The sequence below is a fragment of the Zea mays genome, chromosome 8, assembly GCF_902167145.1.
Source record: "Zea mays cultivar B73 chromosome 8, Zm-B73-REFERENCE-NAM-5.0, whole genome shotgun sequence".
NCBI classification, from domain to species: domain Eukaryota; kingdom Viridiplantae; phylum Streptophyta; class Magnoliopsida; order Poales; family Poaceae; genus Zea; species Zea mays.
Genome location: NC_050103.1, coordinates 131,119,146 through 131,141,407, shown reverse-complemented (window position 1 = coordinate 131,141,407; position 22,262 = coordinate 131,119,146). Strand labels below are relative to the sequence as shown.

General features: G+C 52.4%; 1 protein-coding gene across 2 annotated transcripts; it reads left to right on the top strand.

Annotated features, from left to right (window-relative positions):
- The first annotated feature begins 6,229 nt into the window (after positions 1-6,229).
- On the top strand, positions 6,230-10,140 carry LOC103635898 (histidine--tRNA ligase, cytoplasmic). Of its 2 annotated transcripts, none has more exons than XM_008658275.4 (6): positions 6,230-7,804; positions 7,926-8,105; positions 8,344-8,736; positions 8,849-9,130; positions 9,405-9,545; positions 9,623-10,140. In XM_008658275.4, exons 1-6 carry the CDS (start codon positions 6,437-6,439, stop codon positions 10,010-10,012), a joined length of 2,754 nt encoding a protein of 917 aa, XP_008656497.1. In that variant the 5' UTR covers positions 6,230-6,436; the 3' UTR covers positions 10,013-10,140. The 2 variants fall into 2 exon arrangements, with proteins under 2 accessions (XP_008656497.1, XP_008656498.1); XM_008658276.4 differs by having other exon boundaries at positions 6,349-7,804; positions 9,626-10,137.
- Positions 10,141-22,262: the final 12,122 nt, after the last annotated feature.

Below are 22,262 nucleotides of genomic sequence, written 5' to 3'. Positions count from 1 at the left end.
GGGACTCCTACGCCTCCGGGATACGGATACCTCACTCATCACCTTCCGTGAAAAGTAACTCTCGCTCGGACAAACAATTCTGTTACCGACAAATAAGTCCAGATACTCGAAACAAGGGGAAAAGAAACGCAGCTTTACTACACGACGGCGATGTGTTTGGGCCTCGGCGGCCGCAAAAAACATACGCATACTACAAGATAAACTGTTCCTGCAGGATCAGACATCAGTGAGGGAGCAGCAGCACCCTCGGCGTCGACTCCACCTTCGGCGGAATCCGACCCGGCCTCGGACGGCAACACGGTCGGAGGATCTCCACCTTGAAGGAACCTGTTGGCACCACGCTTGGGCCATCGTCGCCGGGGTCTCCTCCAGGAACCCGGCCCGAGCAGACGGCTTGACTGGCCGCTCCGTAGCCTCAGCCAGCTGTCCCCCGAGGACATCAGCCCGGCTCGTGGCCTCGGCAACCCGACTCCGGCGTCGGTCCCGCCAGTGGACGGCCCGGCCAGGCTCCGGCCGACGAAGCTTCTTTTCGAGCCATCTCTGCCTCTGTCCGTGCTGGCACCGCTGCCTCCAGCTCGAGCTCATCGCAGAGCGGCCGAAGGTTCCTTTAACTAAGCAAGAGCAGCCTCGGGCGGCAAGGCCGACCGAGCCGAGGGACTCCTACGCCTCCGGGATACGGATACCTCACTCGTCACCTTCGCACGAGGCAACTCACACTTGGTTAAGCGGTTCAGCTAGCCGACAGGCGAGTCCTAGTGCTCGAAATGAGGACAAAACACGGCTTCACGCCAAAAAGACATACATGTTCAGGCCCTGACAGCCACAATGAACAGACACCGGCACTCAAGGTGCCATTACAAACGGAACTCCGGTTCCACTCCCGCGGGTATGAACAACCTCCACATCGGAGAGCCTGCGGGACGACAAACTCCTGGTGACTCGCCGACGGCCTCTGCAGCTGCAGCGATGGTCCCAGGACGGACGCTACCGCCGGAAGGCTCTCGTTCGCGTCCCCACTCAAGGGACGAGAACCAGATATTAAAGACAAAGAGCCAGAGGTCGGTCCGCAGGTGGCGCTGACGGTCTAGACAGTGGGGAAGCTTTCTCCAGCTGCCACCACCTCAGCACCGCAGGCGGCGACCACCTATCCACCAACACCGCACCAGCGAGCGTCGGCCACCCCAAAGCGCACCGGCAGGTCCTCACTCCTGTCCTCGCCACGAGAGCGAGGATAGAGGACGAAATGTTGCACCCTGGCTGGGCAGCAACAGTTCGCCTTCCCCGGCATGGCTGGAGGGCGCCTCCTCCGCAGAGCTGGAGGATGGTTTCCACCCCCAGGAGCTGGAAGAAGAGGTGGCCAGCCGACCCGTGCAGGAGGTAGAGCTCTGGCTCGCCTCGCTCCCCGCCCCAGCAAGGATGATGAAGATCCTTGAAGCTGAGGGCGGGGTAGAGGTCGCAGCCCGGTTTGCTTCTCCCCACCATCAAACTGGTGGTCACCGTCTTAGGTGACCACCGGCGAGGGATGCAGCCGGGCTGCCTGATGAAAATCCTTGAAGCCGAGCAATGGCTGAAAGGTACCAACTTCCGCGAAGTTGCGTTCCTCCAACGATGACAAGACAGAAGAACCGCGGGTGCTCCCCATCCGGGGGCTCGGAAGGTGGAAGGACGCGATGCACGAAGGGAGTGCGAAGACATGGTTGCCATTCAAGGGAGTCACCCTCCTTTTAAAGGCGACTCTCCCCACTTGCGTCCTCAGCCGTCGCGGGCTGAGTCTTCACCAACACGCTCCAAGGTCCTCCCCCTATGACACGGGGGCTGGGTCCCACGCATCATGCAAGCTGGCCCAGTACAGAAGGAGCCAAATTGCCACGCGCGGAGCGTACAACCGCCCAGCGGTTACAAGCACTCCTCCACTTTCGCCCAGACCAGTGAGTGAAAAGGCGGACCGCCATGCAGGCGACATGCAACCACACCAAGGGGGCGCACCCTTTCGACTCTGACGCATCCAGCATGGAGGCCCAGGCCCACGCGTCATGTAACCGGCGCGCCGGTTACTACGTGCGAGAAGCTGCACCGCCACTTGCGCCAGTACCGCGCCTTCTCGACTGCGGAACCAGTGCCGCGACTCGAGGCGACCCTATGCATGACCCAATAGTGCCAACCGAGCACATCGATCACGGGTCAGTCAGCCGCGGGAGAAGGCGCGACGGTCAATATGGCCAAAAGTGGGCCGGCAGTAATGGCGGCGGCAGGCGGGCAGAAGCAGCGGTCAAGTCGTCTGCAGGCTCACGTCCCCTCCTGGGACAGCAAGAGAGCCCTCTCCCACGGCGTGAAGACGACGCGCCCGTGTTCCGTTCCTCGAACGGCTCGCGCACGCACAACGACAGCCCCGTGAACCACTCATCCCGTCGCATTAACTCTGCGGCAGGACAGATGGCACCTTTGGCAGGCGAAGCAGGCGACGCTTCACCTCCGCCATAATGACCGCGTCAAAAAAGGTGCGCCACGTCGTTCGATTTCGTATCCTTTTCCTCCTCCTCTTTCTCTCTCTTGCTACAGGGACCGAGAAAGGGGATACTCCAAAAGGGATCCTTCTCCGCGAAGGAAGCGGGCCCCGAGACCCCCTACTGATCAGAGGTTCGAAGGCTGGCCCCTCGGAAGGGTTCGACAGCCGCCTCAGAGCACTCGGGCTCCGAGCCCCTCCTACTGATCAGAGGTTCGAAGGCTGGCCCCTCGGAAGGGTTCGACAGCCGCCTCAGAACACTCGGGCTCCGCGCCCACCGTACCACTGGTCAGAGGTTCGAAGGCTGGCCCCTCGCATGGGTTCGACAGCTGCCTCAGGCCACTCGGGCTCCGCGCCCACTACTGATCAGGGGTTCGTAGGCTGGCCCCCAAAGGGTTCGACAGCCGCCTCAGAGAACGCAGAGCGAGGGATGACTCTGGGTACGTCCGATACATGGCCGAGGCTCGGGCTACGCTCCCGAGGTACCCTAGTACATTTCTGAGACCAGCAGGAGCGATTCTGTAACGGAATCCCATCAGAGGGAGGCATCGAGCCCTCGGACCCTATCAAACGGGACTGGGTCCGGCAAATCACCTGCAGGTACTTTTGGAGCGCGCCTCTGGGCCACTAGCCGACCCTTATCGAACGGGGCACGGACGTCCACTCGGATCACCCGCTAGCAACTCACTGGAGACACCATGTTCGGCGCCCTCCGAGGGCAACATGGCGCTTTCCCCCCCTCCTCCTTGCGGAAAGGCGACACAGGGGCGTATGAAAAAAGCCGAGTCTGTCCTTGACCGTCCTCTCGCTCTGTGCGGAGGCTCGGGGGCTGCTCTCACAAACCCGGCTCCGACCAAACCGTTGACAGCGTCAACATACCAGCCCGAGAACTTGGAACCTGACTATGCACCCGGGCTACGGCCAGTTCGCATGAGGGAACAACCAGACGGCCGAAGCATCACGAAACGCGCTAAGACTTCGAAGGAGTCAAACCACTCCTCCGAGGCCTCGGGGGCTACACCCGGCGGGTGTGCTCGCGCGCACCCACCGGAACGAAACGCAACCGAGAAAGGCCGGTCCCCTTGCAAAAAAGTGCGACAAAAGCCTCCAAGCGAGTATCAACACTCCCTTCGAGGCTCGGGGGCTACTGTCGGGGACCATAATTAGGGGTACCCCCAAGACTCCTAATCTCAGCTGGTAACCCCCATCAGCACAAAGCTGCAAAGGCCTGATGAGCGCGATTAAGGTCAAGGCTCAGTCCACTCAAGGGACATGATCTCGCCTCGCCCGAGCCCAGCCTCGGGCAAAGGCAGCCGACCCCAGAGGATTCACGTCTCGCCCGAGGGCCCCCTCAAGCGACGGACACACCTTCGGCTCACCCGAGGCCCAGTCTTCGCGGAGAAGCAACCTTGGCCAGATCACCACGCCAACCGACCGTATCACAGGAGCATTTAATGCAATGATCGACTGACACCTTATCCTGACGCGCGCTCCTCAGTCGACAGAGCCGAAGTGACCGCAGTCACTTCGCCGCTCCACTAACCGACCTGACAGGAAACAGCGCCGCCTGCCCCGCTCCAACTGTTGTGCCACTCGACAGAGTGAGGCTGACAGCAGCTAAGTCCAGCCTCGGGCGCCATGGGAAGCTCCACCTCGCTCGACCCAGGGCTCGGACTCAGCCTCGACCCCGGAAGACGGACTCCGCCTCGCCCGACCCCAGGGCTCGGACTCAGCCTCGACCTCGGAAGACGGTCTCCGCCTCGCCCGACCCAGGGCTCGGACTCAGCCTCGACCCCGGAAGACGGACTCCGCCTCGCCCGACCCCAGGGCTCGGACTCAGCCTCGGCCTCGGAAGACGGTCTCCGCCTCGCCCGACTCAGGGCTCGGACTCAGCCTCGACCCCGGAAGACGAACTCTGCCTCGCCCGACCCAGGGCCCAGACTCGACCTCGACCTCGGAGGAGCCTCCGCCTCGCCCGACCTCGGGCTCGGACCCGCCACGTCACAGGGAAGGCCATCATTACCCTACCCCTAGCTAGTTCAGGCTACGGGGAACAAGACCGGCGTCCCATCCGGCTCGCCCCGGTAAACAAGTAATGATGGCACCCCGCGTGCTCAATGACGACGGCGGCTCTCAGCCCCTAACGGAAGCAAGGAGACGTCAGCAAGGATCCGACAGCCCTGACAGCTGTACTTCCACAAGGCTCAAGCACTCCTCCGACGACCACGACATCACATGAACAGGGCGCCAAAACCTCTCCGGCTGCCACGACGACATGTACTTAGGGCTCTAGCTCCTCTCTGCTAGACACGTTAGCACACTGCTACACCCCCCATTGTACACCTGGCCCCTCTCCTTACGCCTATAAAAGGAAGGTCCAGGGCTCTCGTACGAGGAGGTTGGCCGCGCGGGAGAACAGGCCGACGCGCAGGGCTCCCTCCCCCTCTCTCTCCCACGCGGACGCTTGTAACCCCTCTACTGCAAGCGCACCTGACCTGGGCGCAGGACAACACGAAGGCCGCGGGTTTCCCCTTTGCTGTTTCTCCCCCCCTTTTGTGCTCCGTCTCGCGCCGACCTATCTGGGCTGGGACACGCGGCGACAATTTACTCGTCGGTCCAGAGACCCCCCGGGGTCGAAACGCCGACACTATGTGGGGCTGGGTCAGACTCTAAATAACCCTTAAACTTCTTTTGGACGTAGATATTGAAGTCTGGAATTAGGAATTGGAACCAGGATTCTTGAATTCTATTGTTTGGTTGTCTATTTAAAATTAAAGCACAATTTCTCAGTAATAGACTATAACTAGAAGTTTCCTCTCATAATTCAGAGCGTAGACCCTCTGTATTAGCTAGAGTGTCAATTTCTGTTCCATCAACACAATAGATTTACCGCAACTCATTTCTAATACCAGGCAGATTTATTATTGGATCTAATTTAATTCTATCATCTCTAATATCTACATCCAAACAGACCCTTAGAATTATCATGGATCGTGGTGAAAAACATAATAGATTGACACTCGCAGGGGACCTTAACTTAGATGTCAAGTTGGGTTTGGTTAGCCGAGATCATATCAACAATATGATCACTTATGTGTATTTTTTAATATATCTCTCTATTTCTCGGTTCGCTCCAATTATGGACGTTGAGTAGTAGTCCATCACTTGCGGCTGCTTTGTGTGTTGAGCGAGGATAGGATATTTCGTTTCTTACCATGATGGTGTTCCCGTTCTGAATTTGCACTGACCACTGAAGTGTGCTTTAGTTTCTTGAATGATGTCATCCACATGGCACTTTTAGCCTATTTCGACCAACGCTTGGAATCGAATGAATTAAGGCTTTTAGGCTTTAGATCACCACTCATATCTTGATCGAGACTTAGACACGGGTCCACCGCCATAAGCGAGCACAACCTCGACCAAGGGTTCATCCGAAGGAAGATAGGGCTGATACATATGGTCCATTTGTCACTGCGAGAAGTTAACAACAAACCAAACAACTTTTACATTTCACACAACTCATAATATATACCTATTTTTTCACAACATATCGCTCACAACAACTTTTCTCAAAAACCACGATCAACCATTTCTCTGTCCCGCGCAACACCGATGTGGCCACACCATATTGACTTGACAATTGCTGCACTTAGGGCTTGGGCCCTGTTTGGTCCATAACTCATTCTAGAATTTCATTATCAGCTAAATAGCTCCTAGATTTTGTATTGGTTTTTGCCAGAATTTCACAATCTCAAAATAGGTTGATAATAGAATTCGTTTGAATTTTGCGTAGTATCCAACTCCTCAAAATATATGGGAACCAAACACCAGATTATTTGTCATTTGCGACAGGTAGCTTGGATCCATACCGTCAATCGCATCAGATCGTGAATCCCTTTCCTCCTACCGCGCTAGGGTTTTGCAACGGCCTCAATGGCGTCCACCGCCGCCACTGTCACGTTTGGCGGCAAGGGCGCCGCCCTATCGCCGGCCGCCGTCTACGCGCTCTCCATCGGCCTCGCCGCCCCGGGCATCGACCCTTCGGCGCACAAGGCGCTCTCCACCCGCGCGCCCTCGCCACAGGAGACCCCCGCGCCCCTTGCCGCCGCGCTCCCGGCGCTGGCGCCCGCCGAGTCCCGCGCCGCCGCGGCCGTGTTGCTGAACAAGCTGGTCCTCACTGCGTCCGACTCTGCCTCCGCGCTCGTCACCGCCGCCACGGCCGTCGGCCTCGCAGGCTCGCTCGACCTCGCCGCCGCGCTGCCGCTCGGCTCCCGGGACGAGGTCGCGGTGGCAGCGGCTTCCGCGCCTGTCGCGGTCGGGCTCGCAGCGCTGGTCGACTGCTGCGCCGCGCCGCTCGCCCGCGTTGCCGACGCCGTCGCCGCGCTGTCGTGCGAAGCCGTGCGCGGGGACGCCGCGGCCTTCGACGTGCAGGCCTCCGGCGACGGGCTCTCCTCCAAGGACGAGGCCGACGTCGCTGCCGACATCAAGGTGCTCGTCTTCGGGTCCAAGCTTGTCGGCGCTGCCGGGGGCGCCCCCGCCGCCGCCACGTTCGCCAAGGTGCCCGCGCTGAACGGGATCTTCCGCCAGGCGGTTCGGGCGCTGCACGCCCAAGTGCGCATCGAGCTCAACGCGCCTGTGAAATTGGGGAAGAAGGATGCCGGTCAAACCGGTGAGGGAAAGGAGGAGGCATTGGTGGTGCTGGCCACACAGCTCGCTAGAGCAGTGCAGGCACTGTGCAGGTTGAGTGTCGCCCGGGCAAGGCTCTGTGCCGAGAGATTTGCTGATGCTGAGCTTCGGGATAAGCTTACTGCTGGCATTAGCGTCGATGATTTGAGGGGGATGCTTGACAAGGTTTTGATTGATTCAGATGCTGTGTCAGTCTTGAAGGGGGTGTACAACCACTTGCTCAAGTTCAGGGACTTTCTCTCCTGGGAAGCAGCTATGGCCATGGCAGTAATTGAAACAGACAGTTCAATTGAGAAGCCGCAATCTGCTGTTGACAACGAAGCAGCTGGTTCAAGTGAAAAGGCACAGGCTGGTGGGGACAAAGCAAAGGGTGACAAGAAGAGCAAGAAGAAGAAAACTTTGGGGAAGGGTACATCTGCTGTGCTGATGCTGCTTAGGGACCATGTGACAAATGGAAGTACTGTTGCTTCCGTGAATTCTGTGCTTGTTGCAGAGTGGGCAGCCTCTCTCTCATTGCTCTTTGATCCTAAATGTCCCGGATTGGTGTCCCTTGTGGAGAAAGTGAAGGAGATTGTTGAGAGCAATGAAGTCAGGAGATTGCCTAAAATTCCTAAGGTGATAATCATATTGTTCGCAGACGGCGCTGTTTTATTTATATGGTCTAATTAGTGGTACCCATATTGTAATGCTGTTCCCTTTCCTCACTTTTCTAAATGTTTGTGCTTACTCCTGTTAGGGTACACGTGACTTTGGGAAAGAGCAAATGGCGATAAGAGAGCGAGCATTTTCAATTATAACTAGTGTATTCAAGATGCACGGTGCTACTGCACTTGATACCCCTGTATTTGAGCTGAGAGAAACCCTTATGGGAAAATATGGTGAAGACTCAAAATTGATATATGACCTGGCTGATCAGGTATTGTTTCAGTGCTCTCATGTTTCGGCTTGGTGAACAGGTGTTACTTAGCAGAAATTTCCTGTTCATGTTTGAATTTGTCTATACTTGTTTTTTTTCTATAGATTGTGCAGAAGGCTAATGATATTGGCACTTTGGCAGTATCTGAGGCACTCAGCCTATTCATTTGTTGCAGTGTTTTCCTTATTTAGTGTTCTCATAATTATGTTTTGATGTCGTACCATTAAATAACATGCAGGGTGGTGAGCTTTGCTCTTTGCGTTATGATCTGACTGTTCCATTTGCCCGGTACGTTGCCATGAATAGCATAAGCGCACTGAAGAGATACCAGATTGCAAAAGTATATAGGAGAGATAATCCATCAAAGGGAAGGTACCGAGAATTCTACCAATGTGATTTCGACATTGCTGGTGTATATGAACCTATGGAACCGGATTTTGAGGTCATCAAAGTTTTGACTGAGTTGCTGAATCAACTGGATATAGGCACGTATGAGATAAAATTAAATCACAGAAAGTTGCTGGATGGAATGTTGGAGATTTGTGGTGTGCCTCCTCAAAAGTTCAGAACCGTTTGCTCGAGTATTGACAAGCTGGACAAGCAAACATTCGAACAGGTGAAGAAAGAACTGGTAAGTATATGAATTAATTTGTTTCAGTTGAGGGTTCATTCTTTTATATAATGAATTTAATGAGTTGTAGATATGTTGAACATAGTCCTAAGTATTTTTCGTGTTCGATTAGGTGGATGAGAAAGGTATATCAAATGAAACTGCAGATGAAATTGGCAATTTAGTGAAGACTAGAGGAGCCCCCTTGGAAGTTTTGATGGAGTTGAGAAAGGATAGCAGCAAGTTTATGAATAATGAAGGGTCTGTTGCTGCACTGAATGAGCTGGAGATATTATTCAAGGCTCTGGATAAAGCAAATGCAATAGACAAGATAGTTTTTGATTTAAGTTTGGCCAGGGGGCTTGATTACTACACTGGTGTTATATATGAAGCCGTTTTTAAGGGTTCAGCTCAGGTTAGAAATGATTACTTATCACTGCACAGTGATGTTCAACTTAATTAATCAGTACTCTGGATCTTCTTAATGCATAGGTTATTATTCATCACCTCAATACATAGCTTTTTTTAAAAAATAAATCTATTCATTGACAATTGATGTATTCAACATTTGATGTATTTTTACTATTTCTCATCGCATATTCAGTTACACACCCTTTTCTAATTTTCACAGAGCTAAAGATCATTTTAGTTGATTCCTGTACAGCTGTACTAACCATATTTGGTGACAGGTTGGCTCCATTGCAGCTGGTGGTCGGTACGACAACCTTGTGGGTATGTTCAGCGGGAAGCAAATCCCCGCTGTTGGTGTGAGCCTTGGAATTGAGAGAGTCTTTGCAATCATGGAGCAACAGGAGAAAGAAAGAAATGAGGTATTTGAGCCCTCTATCATTTTATCCTCCTTTCAATATGACTTCTATCAACTTAATAAATTTGTCTTGAACTGTAGAAGATCCGGCCTACAGAGACACAGGTGCTGGTGTCAATCCTGGGAAAGGACCTTACACTAGCTGCAGAGCTCGCGAGCGAGCTGTGGAATGCTGGGTTAAAGGCAGAATTCAAGCTCACTACTAGGGTGGCGAACCACATCAAGTATGCCTTGCAATCAGGCATTCCGTGGATGGTGCTAGTCGGTGAGTCTGAGTTGCAGAAGGGAAGTGTTAAATTGAAGGATGTTGAAGCCAACCAGGAAGAAGAGGTTGATAGGAAGGATTTTGTTCAAGAGCTGAAGAAGAGATTGAGTAAACCCAACATTCATTTGAGGCAAAATCAATTACGGCAGAGGCGGAGAATGATACTGCAGCATTGTAGTTTAAAGTGCTGGGGATGTTTTTGTTAGATTACCCGTCTAGGGTTTGGTGTCTTCCCCATGTAATTACCTTCTCACCCCTTTGTAATGGACCAGCCCCAATTACCTAAGTCTATTAATACCACACCCAACCCTGATTAGGGTTAGGGTTTTTATTCCAACTTGGTACCAAAGCCATTTTTTTTCTCTCTTCCCTCCCACCCACAGCCGCCGGGCTGCTCCCCTTCCCCCGCCGGGCGTCCATCTCTGGCCGTCAACCTCCCTGCAGCCGCCTTCGCCTGGCCCTTCCACCGGCGGCGCGCGGCTCCTCCCTCCCTGGCTCCTCCCTCCGTCGGCCTCCCAGCAGTAGCCCCGACGCGCGAGCTCCGCTCCCGCTGAGCGCGCCCCTTCCCCGCCGCGACCCCGGCGCCCTGCGGCCAGCCGGTCGCGCAAGAGCTGACCGCTGCCGGCGCCGGCCAGCGGCAGCAGCCCCATCACCATCACCCGCTCCTCGCGGCGGCCGCTGCGGCGTCGCTCCTCGCCGCACTCTACCTGCCTCGGCCGGTGCTGCTGCTCGTGCTCTCTCCGGCCTCGCTTTCCTCCCTGCTCCTACTCCTCTCCTTCTTCCACCTTGGCTCTTGCTGCCGCCTCCGGCCCTCGCCGTGCCGTCAACCGAGTCCCGTGTCGCGCCCAGGCGCCCTGCCGCCGCGCGTCCTCTCTGCCGGTCTCGCCCCCTAGACCGCAGCCGCCCTGTGCCAGATCCCGCTGCGCCCGGCCTCTCCTCGCCGGGATCCCGCCGCGTCCGGCTCCGCATCTCTGCCCTGTCGCCGACTTTCGCGACCTCCTCCTCTAGCTCTCCTCCGTCAACCGCTGGTCCCCAGCCGCCCTTCTCCCTGCCGCGAGCGCTCCCTGCCGCGGCATCCTCTTCCCCTGCCGTCGGGCACTGTCGGCCTCTGCTCCCAGCCTCACCGCCCGACCCAATCCTAGCGGCTGCGCGCGCCCTACCAGCGTTGTCTCCTCCCACACCGGTTCCATGGCATCACCCCCGCCATACATGAGCTTTACTTCGCCCGCCGCTCTCGTGACTGTGCGTGTCCTCCTCCACGACGGCCAGCTCATCCGGGGCATGTTCGTGTCCTTCGATCCAGTCTGGAACCCTATTCTTCGGGACTGCGTCGAGGTCCACCCTCAGGCGGGCCGTCACGTGCCTGGACCGCTTGTCTTCCCACGTACTGCGATCGCCTCCCTAGCGGTTGAGCCCGTGCCATCTCCCTCCCTTCCTAGTGCCTCTGTCGGGGCACCTTCTTTGGCCCTCTCCGCTCACACCGTTCCTTCGCCACTACCACCTCCTCGAACCACCACCGATTGGGTGGTTGACTCTGGGGCCTCCTTCCACACTACCCCCACCACTAGTTCGTTACTCCACTCCCATCCACCCCACCCCTCACATCCTTCCTCCGTCGTCGGCAACGGTTCCACCCTCCCGGTCACCTCAGTAGGTACATCGGTTCTTCCAGGACCATTCTGCCTTAACGACGTCCTTGTTGCTGCCGGACTGACTCATCCCCTCCTTTCGGTTCGTCGCTTCACTAGTGACAACCAGTGCTCTATGGAGTTCGACCCCTGGGGTCTCACCATACGCCACCTTCCCACACATGCTGTGCTCGCTCGCTGTGACAGCTCCGGCCCCCTCTATTCTCTTCACTTGCCCTCCACTCCCCACACCAGAGTAGCCTCATCTCCTGCACTTACTACTACCACCACATCACATGCTCTTTCTACTACCACCACCTCCTCCGCCATTTGGCACCGTCGCCTCGGGCACCCTAGACCTGACGTCATGTCCCAGCTTTCCGGCCACTCAGACATATCATATACTCGGGGCTCTTCTGAGCGCCTCTGTCATGCTTGTCAGCTCGGCCGTCACTCCTGTCTTCCTTTTTCCACTTCCACGTCCAGGGCTGTTCAGGCCTTTGATCTTGTCCACTGTGATCTCTGGACGTCTCCTGTCCTTAGCCTCTCCGGCTACAAATACTACCTGGTCATTCTGGATGACTACTCCCATTTCCTTTGGACTTCCCCCCTTCGGCTGAAGTCCGACACGTTTACCACCCTCACTTCTTCGCCTGGGTATCCACCCAGTTCCGACGCCCGATCCGTGCCCTGCAGTGCGACAATGGCCGCGAGTTCGACAACAACGCCTCCTGTTCTTTCTTCCTCACTCATGGCGTCCAGTTGCGTCTCTTGTGTCCCTACACCTCTGCTCAGAACGGCTGGGCCGAGCGCATGATTCGCACCACCACCAACATGATCCGCTGTCTTCTCTTTCAGGCGTCTCTCCCTGCCACCTACTGGGCAGAGGCCCTTCATACCGCCACGCATCTCCTCAACCGTCTTCCCTCGAAGGCGGTGAGCCACCCTACACCTCACTTCGCCCTGTACGACACATCCCCTTCCTACGACCACCTACGCGTGTTCGGCTGTGCGTGCTACCCTAACATTTCCGCTACCGCCCCTAACAAGCTTTCTCCTCGCTCCACTCGCTGCCTCTTCCTCGGCTACTCCCCTGACCACAAGGGGTATTGGTGCCTGGACCTCACCTCCCACCGCATCATCATCTCTCGTCACGTCGTCTTCGACGAAGATATGTTTCCCCTTGCAGGCTCCACCCCACCCACCGATCTTGACTCCCTCCTCGAGTCCGATCCGATTCCCCCCACCCCCGGCGCTCCGTCTTGCACCGTTACCTGCTCCTCGTGCGGCCACGACGCAACAGCTCATGCCCATTTCCGCGCCACGCGCGGCCCCATCGACCCCGCCTGCGCCACGCGTGGCCACGTCGATCATGCCTGCGCCATGCGCGGCCCCATCGATCCTGCCTGCGCCACGCGCGGCCCCGTCGACCACGCCTGCGCCACGCGCGGCCCCGTCAATCCTACCTGCGCCACGCGCGGCCCCATCGACCCCGCCTGCGCCACGTGCGGCCCCGTCGACCTCGGCTCGCTTCACCAACCCCGCGCTCGTCTACCACCGCCGCGGCCACGCCACTACCTCGGCGCCCCCAACTCGGGCCCGTCGATGAGCGCGACCCGCTTCGCCGACCCCGCCGTCGTATATCACCGCCGCGAGCCGGCCACACCCGCCGCTCTCGACGTTCCGGCGGTCCGCTCTGAGCTGTCCGTATACCACCCGGTCGCCATCCACCGCGACCCCGGACACGTCCACCCGATGGTGACTCGGCGCGCCGCTGGCATTCTTCGCCCCGTCGACCGGCTGATCCTGACAGCTGATACGTCCAGCACTCCACCCGACGCTTCCCCGGTGCCCTCCTCCATTCACACTGCCCTCGCCGACCCACATTGGCGTCGTGCTATGGAGGAGGAGTACGCGGCCCTCTTGGCCAACCACACCTGGGACCTTGTGCCGTGTCCACCAGGCACCAACGTGGTCACCGGCAAGTGGCTATTTCGCCACAAGCTGACCTCGGACGGCTCCCTCGACCGCTACAAGGCCCGTTGGGTCCTTCGGGGCTTCACACAGCGTCCCGGAGTGGACTATGATGAGACCTTCAGCCCCATCGTCAAGTTCGCCACTCTTCGCGCCGTCCTCTCCCTCGCCCTCTTCCGCGACTGGGCGATCCATCAGCTCGATGTCAAGAATGCCTTCCTCCATGGCACTCTGACGGAGACTGTCTACTGCAGCCAGCCCACCGGCTTCGTCGACGCTGACCGTCCGGATCTGGTCTGCCGGCTGAACCGGTCCCTGTACGGCCTCAAGCAGGCGCCACGGGCATGGTACAGTCGCTTCGCCTCCTACCTGGCCTCCATCGGCTTCGTCGAGGCCAAGTCAGACACGTCCCTGTTCATCTACCGGCGCGGCAACGACACCGTCTACCTCCTGCTCTACGTCGACGACATTGTGCTCACGACATCCACCGCCGACCTTCTACACCGCACGATCATCGCCCTTCAGCGGGAGTTTGCGATGAAGGACCTGGGGCCCCTGCACCACTTCCTCGGCATCACCGCCGAGCGCCGGCCTCAGGGTCTGTTCCTCCACCAGCGCTAGTACGCCATCGACATCCTGGAGTGGGCTGGCATGTCTGATTGCAAGCCTTGCTCCACGCCTGTCGACACTGAGGCGAAGCTCTCTGAGGACGCCGGGCCTCTGGTCACCGACGCGATGTCCTACCGGAGCCTGACCGGCGCTCTAGTACCTCACCTTCTCCAGGCCCGACATCGCATACGCCGTCCAGCAGGTGTGCCTGCATATGCACACTCCGCGGGAGCCCCATCTCACTGCGCTCAAGCGGATTCTACGCTACCTCCGCGGCTCCCTCGACTACGGCCTCCTTCTCCGACCATCCCCGACATCGGAGCTCGTGGTCTACACTGACGCTGACTGGGCTGGCTGTCCCGACTAGGGATGGCAACGGATAAACTATCCGCGGATAGTATCTCTGGACATCCATATCCGCGACTTATATCCGATATCCGAACCCATACCCGTTATCCGTTATGGATAAAAAACAGTATCCACATCCGTTACCCGCGGGTAATGGATATCCGCGGATATATCCATTTGCCCACTACACATACAACATATTTAAATCCAGCAAATTCTAGGCGACAGTCGCGGATATATTTGTTTGCCCACTAAACATACAACATATTTAAATCCTAACAACAATTATATGTACGTATTGTACCTGTACTCTAGGCGACAGTCACGGTAGGAGTGGGAGAGGAGAGATGGAGAGGGTCTCGAGCGAGAGCGACCGAGCGAGGGCTTCGCTGGAAGCCTGGAACCTAGGCATGTGGCCTTGTGGGCTGTGGCCCGCGGGTCTGTGGGACGGGATTACGATATATTTTAATGGATCTTCGGGTATTTGGGTATGGATACTGATTTTTCGTACCCGTTTTAAAAATATCCACGGATATCAAGTGCTACCCGTATCCGTATCCATGGATATAGACTCGTACCCAAAACCGTGCCCAACGGGTTTTTTATCCGCGGGTACACGGATAAATCACATCCATTGCCATCCCTAGTCCCGACACGCGCCGATCCACCTCCGGTTACGCCGTGTTCCTGGGCGGCAACCTCGTCTCTTGGGCCGCCAAGCGACAGCCCGTCGTCTCTCACTCCAGCGCTGAGGCCGAGTACCGTGCCGTGGCCAACGGCGTGGCAGAGGCCTCCTGGCTGCGCCAGCTCCTCCACGAGCTCCACAGTCCCCTCCAGCGCGCCACCCTCGTCTACTGCGACAACGTCAGCACGGTCTACCTCTCCACCAACCCCGTGCAACATCAGCGCACGAAGCATGTAGAGATCGACCTGCACTTCGTCCGCGAGCGAGTCGCTGCCGGTGACGTTCGGGTTCTCAGCGTCCCCACCACGCTGCAGTTCGCCGACATCTCAACAAGGGGTTACCGTCGAGTGTATTTTTAGACTTTCGATCCAGTCTCAACATCTGTACAGGATAGAGTTGTGACTGCGGGGGGGGGGGGGGGGGGGGGGTGTTGGATTACCCGTCTAGGGTTTGGGGTCTTCCCCATGTAATTACCTTCTCACCCCTTTGTAATGGGCCAGGCCCAATTACCTAAGTCTATTAATACCACACCCAGCCCTGATTAGGGTTAGGGTTTCCATTCCAACTGTTTTCAGTCGCCTTGGCAGAGAGCCGCTTGTTATGGTCCCCTGAATCACAATGCATTATGGTGATGAATCAGGCCGTGACATATTGTAAATTGTTATTCTTTTTGTACTTGAGAAATCAAAAGTTTTTTCTCACATGTAGTTTGGAACAGCAACAACAAAGCCAGTAACCTTATTTTTTTCATTGCATTTATTGACCACGACTCCAAAACATCTGTATGGCTACTGCTGTTATTCTTGGCCAAGTTGAAACAACCAAAACGGGGAACAATAAGAGAACATTACACCAGTGCATAGAGCTTGTGAGTCGACTGCATATACCCCGTCCATGCTTTGTGGCATCCACGGTCTTCTTGAGCAGCATTGCCATCATCAGGGGGAGTAGCATTGCCATAGATCCTATTTGTTTCAGTTTTTTTCCTGATTCTGGCCATAAGAAGCTACTACGGATAATCAAACACCCAGCTTTTTATCCCGTTTATATGAGAATCACTTTAGTGAAATCTGTCCAAAATCGATATCAACACACAATCCCTTTATTTGTTCTTTTCTTTCAATTATAAATTGGATGTTATTAACTTAGATGAACAACATTGCCACCATCACGGGGGAATAGCATAGCCATAGTCACGACCTCATCGGGGTGGGCCTGTTTTGCGACATCCACGATATTCTTGAGCACCATTTTGCGACATCCATGATGTTCTTAAGCAGCATTGTGGCATGTTTGTAACATCCCTTCTTTATTTGTTCTTTTCTTTCAATTATAAATTGGATGCTACCAACTTAGATGAAAACAATCATAAGATTCATCTTCATCATCTTTCTGATTCTTTTGATTATTTCTTCACCAACATGGAGGATGTGTGGAGGATTGCTCGTCATCATTATCTTCTTAACTTACGGAGCTTTAGCTTGATTTCTCCATTTGCTTCTTGTCCTTCATGTTCTTATGCTTTTCACATGAGATCTATGCCCCTGCTTGATGAAGTGTCTTCTTCTTGACTTGTCTTTAATAACATCTCAAATGTCACTAATCTTGCTAACGACAAACAACATGATTATTGTGCTCAAGCAAGTCCTCCATATGACCATGTTTTATATTGCTTCAGCTTCACAAAGTTTGGTGAAGTTTTTTCTCGAACATGCAGGAGAGTTACATATCATTATATTAAGAAGATGAAAAACAAGGGCGAGAGCCCAGCACAAAACAAAACATTAACCATACACACGCTCATGCACAAAACACACACACACACACTAGACTAAAGCAATGTTGAACGACTAAAAAGCCAATAAATTGCTCGGGGAGAAGAGGTAGCCAAGAAGGTAAGACTTCTCGAACCAGCCAAGACCCACATCTCCTTTTCCTTCTTGGCTCTAAATAAAGTAGCACGTATATTAGCACAATGTCCCTCAAAGACACATTCATTCCTGATTTTCCAAAGCGTCCAAGCTCCCAGAATGGTAAGGGTATTGACACCCATTCAGGCAAATCCTTCAACATTCTCGGAGACCCGTTTCCATCATAAGAAAAAATTGTAGTTGTCAGCTTGCAGCGCCAACCCTTGGAGACCAACTTGATTGAACAATCTAAACCAGAATTCCTTAGAGAAAACACAAGACAAAAGAAGATGGTTCACTGTTTCTTCCTCTTGACCACATAGAATACATTTCTCATTGTGAGACAGTCCTCGTCTAGACAACCGATCCACAGTCCAGCATTGGTTGCTGCTAGCCACATGAAAAATCTGCACTTCGAAGGCGCCCAAGATTTCCAAATACGTTCAAAAGGTCCAAACTGTGTTGAGCCAAAAAAACAAGCACTCATACGCTATTTTGGCTGAATATTTTCCATTGCTATCTAATCTAAAAAATGGTTATCCTCCACATCCGGCTGCAACTCCACACCTCGCCACATACTGTCTCAGTCGAACCACCACCGATGGATAGGATCAGTCAATCCTAGTTGAAGGGATGATAGAGCTGGAGTGCTCGATCTTTCGATGAGGTAGATAATTTCGATTTGGTGGAGGCGAAGACTATCGCGATCCAACTACGAACAAACAGGTCGTGGCGCCTTAGCAATCGCAAAACCAACTCCAATTGGTTATAGACCTTGCTGGTGACAAGATCAACCTGAACACGAAGTTCTACTCCTGCGAGCAATCGAAGAAACAAGCAAGAATAAGATGTAGGCAAAACTGAATATCAATCACTCACGAATTGGGGTTCACGATGTCTGTCCACAGGTGGACGTTGAGCACAACTGTAGTACAAATGTTTGCATGATGGCTAAACTTATCAAAGAAAACCCAACTCTATGAGGGGGCACAACCCCTAGTTAAATAGGGAGGAGGAGGTGGCGTCCAGCGTTCCCACAAGGCAGGGAATAGGCGCCCAATCAGCCACATAATCTCCTGCCCACAAGGCAGGGAATAGGCACCCAATCAGTCACACAATCTCCTGTCCACAAGGCATGGTGAAAGTCGCCTAAAGGGAGGGTGAATAGGCAAAACCTGAAAATTATAAACTTTGAACACACACTTCACCGGGGTTAGGGTTAGAAATAAATAATAGTAAATTCGGAGTGCGGAAGATAGTTCTTGCTATGAGTTGCTCAATCAATGCGAATAACTTTGGGAGCTAACTCAAAACAATGTGAGCAAGAGAACTTTTAGAGAGAGAGAGAGAGGAGAGGAAAGAAACAAATCGAATTGTGAAGATCAACACAAATGGACACGGTGATTTGTTTCCCGAGGTTCGGTTCCAAAGAACCTACTCCCCATTGAGGAGGTCACAAAGGCCGGGTCTATTTTGACCCTTTCCCTCTCTCAATCGGTCACTTAGACGGTTGAGTGCTTCTTCTTAATCTCACGGGTCACAAAGACCCCGTAAGGATCACCACACACTTAGATGTCTCATGCTAGCTTTACAAACTACTTAGAAGGTTTAGAGAGAGATGAAGAAAGCAACCAAACAACAAGAGCAACAAATGAAACACAAATCACCCTCTCTCAAGTGACATAAACACTTTTGATCACCTGACTTGATTATGGCACTTGGAGAGGATTGGAGGCTTTGAATGTGTCTTTGGAGTGTAATCTTTGCTTTTGTATTGAATGTTGAGAGTGGAAAACTTGGGTGACTTGAATGGTGATGGTTGGAAGTATTTATAGCTCCAACCACTATTCTAGCTATTGGATGAGTTCTCCGTCGACAGGCACACCGGACAGTCCGGTGGCGCACCGGACACTACACTGTTCATTGTTCGGTGCACGCCACATCATCCGACCGTTGGGGTTTGGAGTAGTTGGTCATTGAATTCATCTGTCCTTTTGGGGCACTGGACAGTCGGGTGCGACCTGACATCGCAGACTGTCTCTGAACTTCTGGCGCTTCAGGCTGCGCGACAGTCGCGTGGCAGTCGACAGTTGGCGAAGATGACCGTTGCTCGTGGCTCACCGGATAGTCTGGTGACACACCAGATAGTCTGGTGATTTTTAGTCGAGAAGCATTGCGTTTTCGCGAGAGCGGCCACTTCGCTGGGCGCGCCAGCCTCGACACCAGATAGTCCGGTGTGTCGCAGGCTGGTGCAAATCTGTTTTGCCCCATACTTCTAGGATTTCCCCAAGGGTCATTTTCCTTATATGTGTATGTGAACTTTATGTACCTGAGAAAAGATCAACTAGACAAACTAGTTAGTCCATACGGTTTGTGATGGTCGTCAAACACCAAAATCGATTATAGGAAATGGTTAAGGCCATTTCCCTTTTAATCTCCCCCTTTTTGTGATTGATGCCAACACAAACCAAAGCAAATACAAAGTGTAGAAATGTAGCTAGTTTACATTTGATAGATGTGCATAAGTTACTTTGAAGTGAAAGTAGTTTTAAGCAGATATGATTGTTTTGATATAGTTAACATTTTGGACCACATTTGCACCACTTAGCTTATTTTTGCAAATCTTTTGGAAAAGTTTTTTCAAATTCTTTTGCAATTAGCCAATGGTATAAGAATATGATTTCGAAAGCATTTTTAAGTTTTGAAAGATTCTCCCGCTTTTTCAAATGCTTTTCCTTTGGCTAAATAAAAGCTTCCCCTGAAAAAGTTCTCCCCTTAGCTGTCAAGAGGGTTTTTGCAAATGCATTTTTTGTAAAAAAGTTTTCAGAAAATAGGGTGGTGGTGCGGTCCTTTTGCTTTGGCCTATTAATTTCTCCCCCTTTGGCATTAAGCGCCAAAAACAAAGAAAACTAGAGGCCTTATACAAGAAAGATATGAATGTAAATATATGAGTAGGGCAAAGGATACTGACGAGTGCGTAGTGGAAGCCTTGTCTTTGCCTGTTACTCCATTTCCATTTCAATCTAAGACTAAGTATAGAAACATTCTTGGAAACACATTAGTCTTAGTTTTGGCACAAGAAGAATAAGAAATATGCATTTGTACCAAATGAAAGAGATATGACATTATCAAAGATATACAAAAGAGCAATATGTGCAAGATTTCAATCAAAGTTCCGAGAATCTAAGATATTTAGTTCATTCCTAAGCTTGCTAAAAGTTTTTTCATCCAGGGGCTTAGTGAAGATATCAGCTAATTGGTTGTGAGTGTTAACATAGGCAATTTCGATATCCCCCTTTTGTTGGTGATCTCTCAGAAAGTGATACCAGATGTCTATGTGCTTAGTGCGGTTGTGTTTAACGGGATTATCCGCCATGCGGATTGCACTCTCATTGTCACATAGGAGAGGGACTTTGCTCAACTTGTAGCCATAGTCCCTAAGGGTTTGCCTCATCCAGAGTAATTGTGCACAACAATGTCCCGCAATAATATACGCGACTTCAGCGGTGGATAGAGCTACTGAATTTTGTTTCTTTGAAGCCTAAGACACCAGGGATCTCGCCAGAAACTGACAAGTCCTAGATGTACTCTTTCTATCAATTTTACATCCCGCATAATCGGCATTAGAATACACGATTAGATCAAAGGTAGATCTCTTGGGGTACCATAGCCCAAACTTAGGAGTGTAAACTAAATATCTCATGATTCTTTTCACGACCCTAAGGTGGATTTCCTTAGGATTGGCCTGGAACCTTGCACACATGCATACTGAAAGCATAATATCCGGTCGTGAAGCACATAAATATAGAAGAGATCCTATCATCGATCGATATACCTTTTGATCTACAGATTTACCTCCTGTGTCGAGGTCAAGATGCCCATTTGTTCCCATGGGAGTCTTGATGGGTTTGGCATTCTTCATTCCAAACTTCTTGAGTATCATGAATGTACTTAGATTGGCAGATGAAGGTGCCATCTTGGAGTTGCTTGATTTGAAATCCGAGGAAATACTTCAACTCCCCATCATAGACATCTCGAATTTTTGTATCATAATTCTACTAAACTCTTCACAAAGATGACTTGATAATAGACCCAAAGATAATATCATCAACATAAATTTGACATATAAATAAGTCTTTATCAATTGTTTTAGCGAAGAGAGTAGGGTCAACTTTTCTGACTTTAAAGCCATTAGTGATAAGAAAGTCTCTTAGGCATTCATACCATGCTCTTGGGACTTGTTTGAGCCCATAAAGCGCCTTTGAGAGCTTATACAAATGTGAAGGATACTCACTATCTTCAAAGCCGGAAGGTTGCTCAACATATACCTCTTCCTTGAGAAGGGCCATTGAGGAAGGCACTTTTCACGTCCATTTGATATAACTTAAAGCCATGGTAAGTAGTATAGGCAAGTAATATCCGAATTGACTCAAGCCTAGCTACGGGTGCATAGGTTTCATCAAAATCTAAACCTTCGACTTGTGAATAGCCTTCGACAACAAGTCGGGCTTTGTTCCTAGTCACCACTCCATGCTCATCTTGTTTGTTGCGGAATACCTACTTGGTACCTACAACATTTTGGTTAGGACGTGGAACTAAATGCCATACCTCATTCCTCGTGAAGTTGTTGAGCTCCTCTTGCATTGCCACCACCTAGTCTAGATCTCTTAGTGCATCCTCTATCTTGTATGGCTCAATAGAAGACACAAAAGTGTAATGTTCACAAAAATGAGCAACTCGAGATCGAGTGGTTACCCCCTTGTGGATGTCACCAAGTATGGAGTTGATGGGGTGATCTCTTTGAATTGCTTGGTGGACTCTTGGGTGTGGTGGTCTTTCATCTTGAATCTCTTGTTCATCCTCCTTTTCTTGATCAACTTCATCTCCCCCTTGATTAATGTCTTCTTCTTGAGGTGGCTCATTGTCTTGATCTTGATCTTCTTCCTCTTCTTCTTGAGCCAGTTCCTCATCTTAAGTTGGTGGAGATGCTTGTATGGAGGATGATGGTTGATCTTATGCTTGTGAAGGCTCTTTGGGTTCTTTTGGAAACACATCACTAATGGACATGTTCCTTAGCGCGACGCATGGAGCCTCTTCATCATCTAATTCATCAAGATCAACTTGCTCTACTTGAGAGCCGTTAGTATCATCAAACAAAATGTCATAAGAAACTTCAACTAATCCAGTGGACTTTTTGAAGACTCTATATGCCCTTGTGTTTGATTCATAACCAAGTAAAAAGCCTTCTACTGCTTTAGGAGGAAATTTTGAATTTCTACCTCTTTTAATAAGAATAAATCAC

Bases quoted from the DNA above. Each gene is read 5' to 3' on its own strand.
- LOC103635898 (XM_008658275.4), top strand. From the start codon at position 6,437: ATGGCGTCCACCGCCGCCACTGTCACGTTTGGCGGCAAGGGCGCCGCC. The intron at 8,106-8,343 runs GTATTGTTTCAG...AATAACATGCAG, and splicing joins TATATGACCTGGCTGATCAG to GGTGGTGAGCTTTGCTCTTT. The intron at 8,737-8,848 runs GTAAGTATATGA...GTGTTCGATTAG, and splicing joins AACAGGTGAAGAAAGAACTG to GTGGATGAGAAAGGTATATC.